The sequence below is a fragment of the Triticum aestivum genome, chromosome 1D (genome assembly GCF_018294505.1).
Source record: "Triticum aestivum cultivar Chinese Spring chromosome 1D, IWGSC CS RefSeq v2.1, whole genome shotgun sequence".
In the NCBI taxonomy this organism is placed as follows: Eukaryota; Viridiplantae; Streptophyta; class Magnoliopsida; order Poales; family Poaceae; genus Triticum; species Triticum aestivum.
The window spans coordinates 208,865,666-208,879,099 of NC_057796.1; the positions used below are offsets into that span (position 1 = coordinate 208,865,666).

General features: G+C 51.1%; 1 protein-coding gene across 1 annotated transcript; it reads left to right on the forward strand.

Moving 5' to 3' along the window:
- Nucleotides 1-10,782: 10,782 nt before the first annotated feature.
- LOC123167503 (uncharacterized) lies at nt 10,783-12,905 on the forward strand (the record flags this gene model as incomplete). The annotated part of the gene is made up of 4 exons (XM_044585342.1): nt 10,783-11,145; nt 11,785-12,021; nt 12,175-12,662; nt 12,749-12,905. Coding segments are annotated over exons 1-4 (1,245 nt in total), but the record flags the coding sequence as incomplete, so codon positions are not given.
- Nucleotides 12,906-13,434: the final 529 nt, after the last annotated feature.

Sequence of the window (13,434 nt, forward strand, 5' to 3'; positions counted from 1 at the left end):
TAGTAGGCACCTCCAGTGTCATAGGCGTCGTCGTCGACGGTGGCGTCTGGCTCCTGGACTCCAACATCTGGTTGCGACAACCAGATAGAAAGGCAAGGGGGAAAAGAGGGAGAGAAGCAACCGTGAGTACTCATCCAAAGTACTCGCAAGCAAGGAGCTACACTACATATGCATGGGTATATGTGTAAAGGGGCATATCAGTGGACTGAACTGCAGAATGCCAGAATAAGAGGGGGATAGCTAGTCCTGTCGAAGACTACGCTTCTGGTCATCTCCATCTTGCAGCATGTAGAAGAGATTAGATTGAAGTCCTCCAAGTAGCATCGCATAGCATAATCCTACCCGGCGATCCCCTCCTCGTCGCCCTGTTAGAGAGCGATCACCGGGTTGTATCTGGCACTTGGAAGGGTGTATTTTATTCAGTATCCGGTTCTAGTTGTCATAAGGTCAAGGTACAACTCCCAAAGTACTCGCAAGCAAGGAGCTACACTACATATGGGTATATGTGTAAAGGGGCATATCAGTGGACTGAACTGCAGAATGCCAGAATAAGAGGGGATAGCTAGTCCTGTCGAAGACTACGCTTCTGGTCATCTCCATCTTGCAGCATGTAGAAGAGAGTAGATTGAAGTCCTCCAAGTAGCATCGCATAGCATAATCCTACCCGGCGATCCCCTCCTCATCGCCCTGTTAGAGAGCGATCACCGGGTTGTATCTGGCACTTGGAAGGGTGTATTTTAGTCAGTATCCGGTTCTAGTTGTCATAAGGTCAAGGTACAACTCCGGGTCGTCCTTTTACCGAGGGACACGGCTATTCGAATAGATAAACTTCCCTGCAGGGGTGCACCACATAACCCAACACGCTCGATCCCATTTGGCCGGACACACTTTTCTGGGTCATGCCCGGCCTCGTAAGATCAACGCGTCGCAGCCCCACCTAGGCTCAACCGAGAGGTCAACACGCCGGTCTAACCCTATGCGCGCAGGGGTCTGGGCCCATCGCCCTATGCACACCTGCATGTTGCGAGGGCGGCCGGAAGCAGACCTAGCCTAGTGGCGTTCCAGTCCAATCCGGCGCGCGCCGCTCCGTCGCTGACGTCAAAAAGAGCTTCGGCTGATACCACGACGCCGGGATACCCATAACTACTCCCGCGTAGATGGCTAGTGCGTATAGACCAAATGGCCAGACTCAGATCAAATACCAAGATCTCGTTAAGCGTGTTAAGTATCCGAGAGAAGAGGGGGAAGAAACAGTAAATACAATGCAAACATAAGCATGACGATGCGTGACATGACAATGAACAGTGCGAGGTGTGTCCTAACGCGACAGTAGGTGGTACCGGCGAAGGGGGGGAACATCTGGGAAAGTATTCACGATGTTTTGCGTTTTCGGACAAACGGACCGGAGGGGGAAAGTTGCGAGTTCAATAGGTTAGGGATGTGTGGTGGACGAACGGGCTGCGTATCCGTATTCGTCTCGTCGTTCTGAGCAACTTTCATGTACAAAGTATTTCCATCCGAGTTACGGATTAAAAGATATGATTTTCAAAAGAATTTATTAATTTTTGGAATTTAATTAATTATTTGATTTATGACATCAGCATGATGTCATGCTGACATCAGCAGTCAATTGGGGTTGACTAAGTCAAACTGACATGTGGGTCCAGTGGGACCCACCTGTCATTCTCTGTTTAGGTTAATTAGGGTTTAGCTAAATAATTACTGTTTAATTAAATTAATTATCTAATTAGATTAATTTAAACAGGATTAATTAACTTAATTAATTTAGTTAATTAATTAATTAACTAATTAAATTTATTTTTATTATTTGTTTTATTATTAATTTTATTTTTATTATTTTTTATTTATTTATTAATTTTTATTAACTAGTTTATTATTATTTTATTATTATTATTATTATTTTTTTCATTTCATTTGTTTTTTTTTGTTCTGTGGGCTGGGCCCTGTTTGTCATAGGCCAGGGGGGTTCGGGCCCAGGGGGCAGTGGCTCAGGGGGGCGAGGCCCACCTGGCAGTGGCCCAGAGGGGGCGAGGCCCACCTGGCAGTGGCCCAGGGGGCACTGCGGGTTTGGTCCACGGGTGCGGGCGCACCCGAGCGAGCGCTCGCCCGCAGGGCGGGACAAGGACGCCGGGGCACCGATGGCGGGGCTCGCCGGCGCGGCCATCTCCGGCGACGGCTGGCGGAGGCGAGGGGTGGCGCCGGTGCGGTCGGAGTGGCGTGGAGGGGCAGGCGCGGTGGCGCGGCCACGGGACAGAGGGAGAGACGGGGGAGGGCGAGGCCATGGCCGAGCCACTCGGGCACGGCCCCGACGCTCTGGCCGCGGCGGTGGCGGACACTACTAGGAAAAGGGCTATAGATGGAATGGCCACTAATGGCGCACCAGACATGTGGTGCGCCATTGCTATATAGCAATGGCGCACCATGTGCTGGTGCGCCATTAGTGTGAAAGACACTAATGGCGCACCAAACAAACGGTGCGCCATTAGTAACAAATTTTTTTTTTTGCCAGACATACTAATGGCGCACCAGGACATGGTGCGCCATTACTAGTTGTAACTAGTAATGGCGCACCAGCAACATAGTGCGCCACTAAAATATTTTTTTATTTTTTACTTTTTTGCAAAACTACTAATGGCGCACCGGGTGCAGTGCGCCATTACTAGTTTAAGCTAGTAATGGCGCACTGCTCCCCGTGCGCCATTAGTGTTTTTTTGCAAAACTACTAATGGCGCACCACCAGCAGGTGCGCCATTAGTAACCAGGGTTACTAATGGCGCATTGTGTGGTGGTGCGCCATTAGTAACCTGGGACGAGCTAGATATTTTGGACAGCCACACCTACCCACTCACTTTCCCCACTTCATTCTCTCCTCCCTCCTCCAAGCTTGTCTCGGCTGCCTCCTCCTCCTCACCTCATTTGCACCATAAATTCATCCAAATTACGTGGTTAAAGCCCCTTTTTTGATAGGTAAGTAAGGGGGAAGCTATCTTTATGTTGTTCTCCCTCCAACAACGTGCACATGCACTTTTTATGTCCTAGCTAGATCTATGTATGTTTGTGGTGTTGCATATGTTTGTGGTGTTGCATATATGTTTGTGTTTGCAGGTACCGGTATTTGAAATGCGATAGTTGCCAATATTTTGCCGGAATGTTGATTCATTTCCGTTTCGGCGAGAATTTTGGCACTATGCATTCTTTTTGGTCCTATTTTTAGGGAAAGTCATGCCAAATTTTTTCTTGGTTCTAAAATATCGTTTTGCTCTACCCCGCAGGTGACCATGGTCCGCACGATGACCGAAGGCATCGTGAATAGGTTTTTGAGCTCTGCGAAGGCCGAGATGCTTGAAAAGAACGAGACGGAGATAAGATGTCCGTGTCGAAGATGCAAGCTGAAGAGCCTTATTGCGGACCCGGATTCCGGGCAGGTGCGGGACCACCTGCTCTTGCGTGGTTTCATGGATGGCTATCGGTGGCAAGGTGATGAAGATGACTATGAAGTCGTCCATGGGGGTCGGGCAAGAAATGAGGATGGGCAGCAAGACAACCACCGCGGCTCGGGCGGGCGAGAAGACGAAGAATCTCCAGGACATGATCACGACGGTGATGCTGTACACAGTCATCATGTAGAAGATGCCGGACATGATGATGAGGAAGATGCGGGAGCAGACGAAGGGCATGATCATGAAGATGAAGATGCCGGCGGAGCAGACGACGATGGACCATCGATGGGCTGGGTGCAGGACCCTCATATTCAAGAGCTGCTTCTCAAGCAGACGGATAACGCAAGAGCTGCCGCCCGAGAGAAAGCCAAGCTGGATCAACTGGAGATAGACGCGGTTACTCCATTGTATGAAGGATGCAGGCCCGAGGATACCCGCCTGAAAGTAACGCTCATGGCTCTGGAGATGAAGGTAAAGCACAAAATGACCGACGCATGCTTCGACGAGAACATGTCATTCTGGCACGAACGTCTTCCCAAGGGGAACAAGTGCCCGACCAGTTTCGAGGAGGCGAAGAAAATCGTGTGTCCTCTGGATTTACCGCACGTGAAATACCATGTGTGCATGAACAATTGCATCATTTATCGGGACGAGCACACGGAGTCTACCATATGTCCGGTGTGCGGCGTCACTCGATACAAGAAGAGGAAGAAAGCTCCTCGAAAAGTGGTGTGGTACTTTCCGATCACTCCTCGTCTGCAGCGGTATTTCGCGGACCCTAAGGTAGCAAAGCTCCTGCGTTGGCACGCGGATAGGGAGGAGAAGAAGCGAGAAGATGACGCAAATGATCCGGAGATAAATAAAAAAGACAAGATGCTGAGTCACCCTAAGGATGGGAGCCAGTGGCAAGCGTTGAACTTCGAACACCCAGAATTTGAACGATCCAAGGAACATCGTGCTGGGCGCGAGCACCGATGGAGTCAATCCGTTTGGCAGCCAGAGAAGCACACATAGCACCTGGCCTGTGTTTGTGTGGATGTACAACCTTCCCCCCTGGTTGTGCATGAAGAGGAAGTACATTCACATGAGTATGCTAATTGAAGGGCCGAAACAACCAGGGAACGACATCAATCTGTATCTGGGGCTGCTGGAAGAGGAGCTAGACACGCTGTGGAAAACGCCAGCCAATACGTGGGACGCCGCAGAGAAAGAATATTTCCCTATGAGAGCCGCACTGCTCACGACGGTGCACGACTATCTCGGTTTCGGATATCTCGCGGGGCAGGTGGTCCACGGATTTTCTGGATGTGTCAGGTGCATGGATGACACAACGTATCGCCAGCTAGATAGAGATCCCGGGTCTTCGAAAACCGTGTTCATGGGACATCGAAGGTGGCTTCGCGACGATGACCCGTGGAGGAAACGCAAGGATCTGTTCGATGGTGAAACCGAACCCCGAAGACGCCCGCGTACGAGGAGCGGCGAGGAAATAGACGAGCTGTTGAAAAATTGGAAAGATTGCCCACTGCCGGGAAAGAAGCAAAAGGCGCCAGAGCCGGGAAAGAAGCGAAAGGCGCCAGAGCCACTGCTGAAGGTATGGAAAACGAGGTCTGTTTTCTGGGACTTGCCGTACTGGAAGATCCACCGTGTGCCTCACAGCCTTGATGTCATGCATATCACGAAGAACGTGTGCGAGAGTCTGCTTGGTACCCTGCTCAACATGCCAGAGAGGACCAAAGATGGGCCGAAAGCAAGGGCAGACTTGAAATCAATGGGCATCAGGGAGGAGCTTCACGCTAATGATGATGATGATGATGAGGCGAAGCAGGACACGGAAAGTCGTCGCAAAGGCAAAAAGGCCAAGAAGACCGGAAATGACTTCCCTCCCGCGTGCTTCACTCTAAGTCAGGAGGAGATCGATCAGTTTTTCACCTGCCTCGTAGGAGTAAAACTTCCTTACGGTTACGCGGGGAAGATAAGCAGATACCTAGACTCAGTGAAGCAGAAGTTCAGCGGGATGAAGTCTCACGACTGTCACGTGCTGATGACGCAGATACTTCCAGTTGCAATCCGTGGGATCATGGACGCGCACGTCCGTGAAACGCTATTTGGCCTATGCAACTTTTTCGACGTCATCTCTCGGAAGTCGGTTGGCGTGAGGCAACTCAGAAGGCTACAGGAAGAGATCGTGGTGATACTATGCGAGCTTGAGATGTACTTCCCTCCCGCATTCTTCGACGTTATGGTGCATCTGCTGGTCCATATCGTGGAGGATATCATCCAACTCGGGCCGACGTTCCTGCACAGCATGATGCCGTTCGAAAGGATGAATGGTGTCATCAAAGGATACGTTCGCAACATGTCACGTCCAGAGGGAAGCATAGCCAGGGGCTTTCTGACCGAAGAGTGCATCTCCTACTGCACGAATTATCTAGGCATCGAGAACCCCGTTGGTCTGCCCGTCAACAGGCACCTCGGCAGGCTCGCTGGATGGGGTCACCGTGAGGGTCGCCGCGAAATGCATGTCGACTTCGATGGTCGACTCGCCGACTTTGAAAGAGCAAACCTAGTCGCGCTACAACACATAGACGTGGTCGATCCTTGGGTGGTAGAGCACAAAACGTTTATTGAGAAGACGTACAATGACCGAGGCCAACAGAGGACAGACGGAGATATAATCAAAGAGCACAACTCATGTTTCACGCGTTGGTTCAAGCAGAAGCTTCTGTCGTACCCTTTACATGAGGATTCTTCCGCGGAAGAACAACTCATATTCGCCTTGTCACAGGGCGCCGAGCACAACCTGATGACGTATGAGGCGTACGATATCAACGGCTACACATTCTACACCGAGGACAAGGACATGAAGAGCGATGGTTATCAGAACTCCGGGGTAACGATGGAATCCTACACCGGTAACGACAAGGATAGATACTACGGAAGGATCGAGGAGATCTGGGAGCTGAGCTACGCTGGAGAGAAGGTCCCGATGTTCCGTGTCAGATGGGCCAAGAGCGTCATAAAAGAAGACCGGTATTTCACCACCATGGTTATACCCGAAGCCAAATCCAAGACCGCAGGCGCGAACGTCACCGCGAAAAATGAGCCATGGGTACTGGCTTCCCAAGTGGACCAATGCTTCTTCATTACCGACCCATCAAAGCCCAGTCGTGTTGTCGTGAGGAGAGGCAAAAGGAAGATCATCGGAATGGATGGAGTCGCCAATGAGCAAGACTTCGACAAGTACGGCGACCCGAAGATGGAACATGACGACGACGATGAAGTATTAGCATACACCACAAGAAGAAGCAGGACCACCCTACCTAAAGGACGTCCGTTCAAGAGAAGAACTCCATTTACGAAAAATAAGGGCAAGAAGATTGTGAACAGATAGCTAGCTAAGATCGATTGTATTTAAATTGTAGCCTTCATTTCTCGATTGTATTTCATGGGCACTTTTTGAACTCATGAATGTTTTTAAATTTCATGGACACTCGATTGTATTTCTCGATTGTAGCCGACCCCCCGCACCCTCCCCCGCTCCACCGGCCGCCGCCGCCGACCCCCGGCCCGCACCCTCCCCCACTCCACCGTCGCCGACGACCCACCGCACCCTCCCCCGCTCCACCGGCCGTCGCCGACGACCCCCCGCACCCTCTCCCCCGCACCCTCCCCGGCCCGCTCCACCGTCACAAATGAATGCAACTAAATTTGCAAAAAAAAGCATAAAAAATTATTACTGTTATGATTTAAACAAGTTTGAACATATTTAAACACAAATAAATATCAAACAGCATTTTAAATGCATAAAAATAAAAATTGGGGAGCCTGGGAATCGAACCCAGGACCTCCTAGTGTGTGTGCTGCGTGCTGACCAGTCGGGCTAGTGGGCGTGTTCTGATGGAGATAGGGTTAGGTGGGATATAACCTGACCAGTCGGGCTAGTAAGTAAAACCAAATTCTAATGGCGCACCAGGGGGAGGTGCGCCATTAGAGTTGACGTACTTATGGCGCACCAGGGGGAGGTGCGCCATTAGAATAGACATACTTGTTCCCCTCGCACTGTCGCCTCCCTCGATCCCTCCCTCGCTCGCCAGATCCCCCACTCCTCGACCCCAACCGTACGCCGCCGCCCCCTTGCTCCGCCCCCTCCGTCCGCCGCGCCTGCACGCCGTCCGCCGCTGTGCTCTTGCGCTGCCTCAACGCCGCCGCCCCGACCCCCGCGGGACTCCACCCCCGCCGCCCCCGCGCCCCCCGAACGGGATCGGCCGAGCGCGCGCCGCCCGCTCCTCTCCTCTCCTCCTCCCTCCGACGAGCGAGGGCCTCCTCCGGCCCCTGCAGCAGCCGGCGAGCGCGGCCCCGACGCGCCCATCCCGCCTGCCCCTGCCGTCCTCCGCCACCGGCCCCTGCTCTCCTTCGACCGCGGCCCCGACCCCGACCCCGACCCCTCCGGCGACCAGGTACCTCTCCTCCTTCCTCCTTCCTCTGTGCTACTGCTATGAACTAATGGAAGTGTCATGTGAACTCTAGAGCTCTGTCACCATCATTCAACACTCTGCTTGCTTGATGTAGTATTAGCCTAGAAAACAATTGTTGGTGTAGTATTAGCAAATCTGGGTCACTAGATCAAAAAAATAAACGGTCCAAAATAACTTGTTGTACTGTAAAAGGTCTCTTTTTTATGCCTAGAAAACAATTTTTCTTTCCTTTTCTTTTACAAGATGGAACATACTGCTAGGAGAATATACTTTACACTACTCTGTCATCATCACTGTTATAGGAAGTAACTCCAAATTTAGCAAAAAGTGTATATTGTTATTTTCTTGTCATATTCTTTAGTTTGTATGCAATTTTTTTAGCAAAATTACTGCCAACTTATACTCTAGTTATTTTCTTGTCATATTCTTTAGTTGTATTGGCAGGGGTCACCGAAATTATTATTTTTCTGTCTTAAAATTAATTTTCATTTATATTATATCCTATAACACTATCAAGTAGCTGAGCACTTAGATCTTCATCTCATATGTTGGAAAATGAACTAGACATTCACAGAGGCCAGTTGGTCTAGAATTATCCAAATTATGTCAGTTTTTAGATGCCAAAGGAAAATTCAGTTATGGCATCTAGAATTATGTCAGTTTTGTTTTGTAACTAGAAGACCAAAGTGTTAGGAATTCTGTCCAAACTGTAGTTTTCAGTATTCTGTCCAAACTGAAAACTGTTAAAAAGACCATGTGTTTTTTGGTCAAAATCTGCATGTAAAACTGAAACAATCAGTCATAAAGAATATCCTCAAGACCATGTGTTTCTTGGATTTCTGTAATGATGATGGAACATTATAAAGCATTGTACTCCAGTGTGTATGAAGGATACAAAAAATTTAGCAACTTCTCTTATTTTATAAAGTTGTTCTTATATGGGTGAAACTTCACTTGTTTTTAGGCTAGTGCAGGGTGTTGCTTTATTGTGATGCCTCTGAATTACTTGTGACATGAGTATTTGGCCTGCCCATCATGTTTTGTCTCCGACCATTGTGTCGTGATGAATTTGCAGGTACCCCGAGAGGCCCTTGAGTTTGCTGGAATGTCGATTAACTTCCGTTCCGGCAAATTCGGGTACTCCATATGTCCTATTTTCAGCAAAGGTCATGCTGAAATTTTCCCTATGAGATTTAGCATGACTTTGCTAAAAATAGGACATATGGGGTACTTGCGACTAATGCATGGGCCGGGGTATCTTAGTACTTAGTTAAGTAGGATCGACTGCCCCGCCATTCTTGCTGCATTAAACCATAGGTGGCAATAGAGCCAAGTGATTACGCCCAACTTAGAATTCTCCTTAGCATCGATAAACCCTAGATGATAAACCCAACATAGGTGGCAATAGAGCCAAGTGATTAGTGCCAAGTGATTAGCCCCAACCTAGGGTGCCTCGGCATCGATAAACCCTAAATGATGAAAACTTAACTTAGCATTTAGGGTGCCTCGGCGTCGACAAACCCTAAATGATGAAACCTTGGCTTCTATAGGGTGCCTCGGTGTCGATGAGAACCTAAATGATGTACGCTTAGGCTTTTAGGGTGCCTCGGCGTCGACAAACCCTAAATGATAAAAGATTAGCTTTTAGGATGCCTCGGTGTCGACAAACCCTAAATGATGAGACCATGATCTTGTTCCTTGACAATAACCAACTTTTTGACCAAACTTTTTTCCTATTTAGAGCGAAACATGGCCCACAACGATGAGGCCGGCGGTTCGGGCGGCAAGCAATTCTGGGAGCTGTCCCAGGAGATGGAGGAAGAACCTCACCGCTATCGGGACGATGCCGCGGAAGACACCGATCCTGACTACACAACCCCTAGTGGGGTCGGGGATGATGACACCACTGATGGTGCCGCCGAGGATGCCACCACTGATGATGGCGGCGCACGCACAGATGGCAGCCAACCGAAGAGGCAACGGAAGGACCGGCGCCCGAACATGCTCGGCACCGTCAAGGAGGAATTTACTGAAGTGAACTCCGACGGGCATCCAACGGCGCCCAAACATGTAGTCAAGGGGTACTCGGTTCAGCTCGGGTGCATTCTCCGGAGCACCGTCTCGATCAACACCGAGAACCTAAGGCATAAGGACCGAGGGAATTTGCGCTGCCTCCTCTTCACGAAGCTGCACGAACGATACAAGTTCCCCAATGAGTTTGCAAACACACGCCTCTCAGGGAATAAAGTGAACAGTGCCGCCCTCACGAGGATGAGCACGGCCCTGTCTACATGGAGAAGCACGGTGAAGGCAATGATTGAAAAAGGTGATAGTTATGAGAAGATCAAGGCGAAATATCCTTTGATGAGCGAAGATGACTACAAGGAGTTCAAGATCAAGTGCGAGAGCAGCGCAACCTCCGAATCAAGTCAGTGGGGGAAAGAAATGCGGCAGTTGAACTTAGGGGTCCACCAACTCGGTCCCGGCGGTTATAGAGTGGCGGAGCCTATATGGGACAAGGAGGACGCGGAGCGTGCCGAGCAAGGCCTACCGCCCCGCTTCGAGAAATTACTGACAAGCAGACCAGGAACTTTGTCAGGGCCCGGTACAAGGAGGACCCGGTAACAAAGGAGCTTACCACGGATCCGAAGACCAAGGCGCTTGAGAAAGTTCTGGTAAGGAATACACCCCCGCGTAATTAGCTACATATATGGTTGCATTCTAGTTAATGAAGCCAAATTTCTAAATGGTTCACATTCCTTCCGCAGGAGGCTGAAAGCAGTAGCGCGGGGTCATCTCAGAGCTCCCCTTTTGACACCCCTTTAAATAGGGCGTTGAACGTAATGAAAAACAAGGATAAGCTCAGTAAGCCGTCGTCAGCTGGTCGTGTGGCCGGCAAAGGCTTGTCCACAAAATGGTCGTCATACTATACCGCTGGTGGGCGAAAGGAGAAAAAGACCATCTCGGAAAGCCAGTCGCGCGAGGTTCAAGAACTCAAGGCACAAGTGGCGCGGATTCCGGAGATTGTCCAAGAGCAAGTGCAACAACAACTGGGAACGACGCTCACCGCCATTGTGCCTACCTTGATTCAGGGGCTGACGACGTGGATTGCGGGCGGCCAACAGGGGCCTCCCCCGGTTCCCAGCTTCACGGCCAGCAACTCGCACAACGCGCAGGCGGCGCCATTGGTGTCTCCGGCGGAGGCGGTATTCGTGTCTCCGGCGCCGGCACGGGCATTGGAGCTTAATGCACCTGGGTGTACGCCGGCCGGCACCTCGCCAGCAAGCGGCCCCTCCGTCAGTTGCACGCGCACGCCCGCCGTTGGCGGTGCCTCGACATTAGCCGAGCTCGACGGCATCACGGTAACTAAGCCTCTCGGCCGATGACTTCATCTCCTTGCCTTTGACTGGGCATCCCTGACGCCCTACATGTTTTCGCAGGGCGCCACCGATGTTCCTTGCACTCTCCTGCACTTCGTGGGCGGCGAGTTGGTCGATGTCGCCAAGGGCAGAATCGTTCAACCGGGCAACCGCGTGTTCCACGGTAATCCGATGCCACCCACCTTCTATAGGGTTGAACTGGTTCGGGTACTGCCAGGCTGCGACGAGTTGTTACCTCCGATTCGACCCGCTGGGGCCGACGAAGATGATGTGATGACCCTCAGCGCCTGTGTAAGCTGGCCCCTGCTTTGGCCGAAGAGCCAGATTCGTTTGGGGGCGGGGGACACCACCCCACAGACAAGACCGCCAGTCGTGCCAGCGCCAAGCCATGGCAAGAACGCCGCAACGCTACCGGACCTGCCGGACATCCCTATGGCACAGGATCCGAACATGCATATGGCACAGGATCCGGACGACGACGACAACGACGACGGTACATTTACCAACGTCGATAAGTACTTTGCCGAGCATGGGTACGGTGACGAGTTCTGCGGGCCTCCTTCTCAAGAACCCAACCCTCAAAAAGACGACCGCGATCTAGCTGGTACGGCGGAGAAACCCAATTGCAACAGGCGTCGTCTGGCGTTCAGTTCTCAGGAGACGCCTCCAGCTGCCGCCTTCACCGAGCCTCAGATAGCTGAGGTGCCAAATATTATCAGCCCCAACACGCTCAAGAAGGCGGTCTGTGAGCAGAACTCGATCCCATTACAGCAGATCAAGAAGAAGGGACGGAAACGAAAGACTAACAAGGGCGCCAGTGCGAGCCAACCGGCACCGAGTACGATCCGTGCTCAGGACGGACCACCTTCACCTAAGGATATCTCGAGGAGGGTGCATGTGGCGGGTAGGCCGATGCTACCGACAAATATGCTCAATGCTGCAACCGGTGCTATGCGGAGTCTGCATGACAGTGTTCTTTCTTTGGAGAAGCGGCGTCTCAGAGAGAATGATGTGGCATACCCGGTTTTCGTGGCCAAGGTGCCAGAGGGCAAGGGCTTTGTGGATAGCGCCGTCGGGGGTACGATCGTCCTGCGATTTGATGACATCTTTGCTATGCTTAACCTTCATCCGCTGCACTACACCTTCGTTCGGCTGTTTTCGCTGAGTATGGAGATGCGGATCATTAGAGACAAGACCCCGGACATTGTGATAGTCGACCCCTTCTACATGCGTGCCAAGATCTTGGGCAGCGCTGGGGACCGGCAAGTCGCGAGTTCACACCTCGAAGGCGTCATTCTGGCAAACCCAGATAAGGATAACTTCCTCGTGCCTTACTTTCCCGAGTAAGTCATCTCCTAACCGCCCCGTAACATATGATTTCTTAGATTTCGATCGTTCTTTTTTTTCTAACATTCCGTGTTCTGTGCAGTGACACACATTGCACACTCATCCTCTTAAGCCCGAAATATTCCATGGCCACGTATCTCGACCCGGACCGTGACTCCAAGATAGACTACACAAATATCAAGAAAGTTCTTGATGATGCTCTCCCCGGCTACGCCGCATCTGGAGGCACCTTTAAGAGGCCAGTTCGTAGGTACGGCAGGCACGTGTTCACCCACAATACGACGTTCCCCTGCGTCAAGCAGCCGCCTGGCGGTCAGAAGGATGCCTACTACGCCCTCCATCACATGCGGGCGATCGTGCGGGACCATAATCACCTTCTCCTACCAAATAATCTCAAAGATTGGGCCGCAAGCTTGGGGGCAATCCAGGACGCGGACATCCGACAAGAATTCTTTCGCATCCAGTCGGAGTTTGCAGAAATCATCCATCAAGATGTCCTTCGTACCTCGGGGCAGTTCTACCTCAAATTTCAACCATCCAACAGCGAGATAGACACAACGCTACAAATGCAGGCTGACAACGCCCGCGACTTCATGACCATCACGACAGACGGCGGCTTCATCCACGCTCCGGTCCCATGAGTCGAGTCGAAAGTTGTGATGCTATGTGTAGTTCTGAAACATTCATTAGCTCATGTTGTAATTAAACTGTAGTGAACTTGTATGTCTCTTTGGTTTGGACAGTCGTTCAACTTAGATGTAATCGATG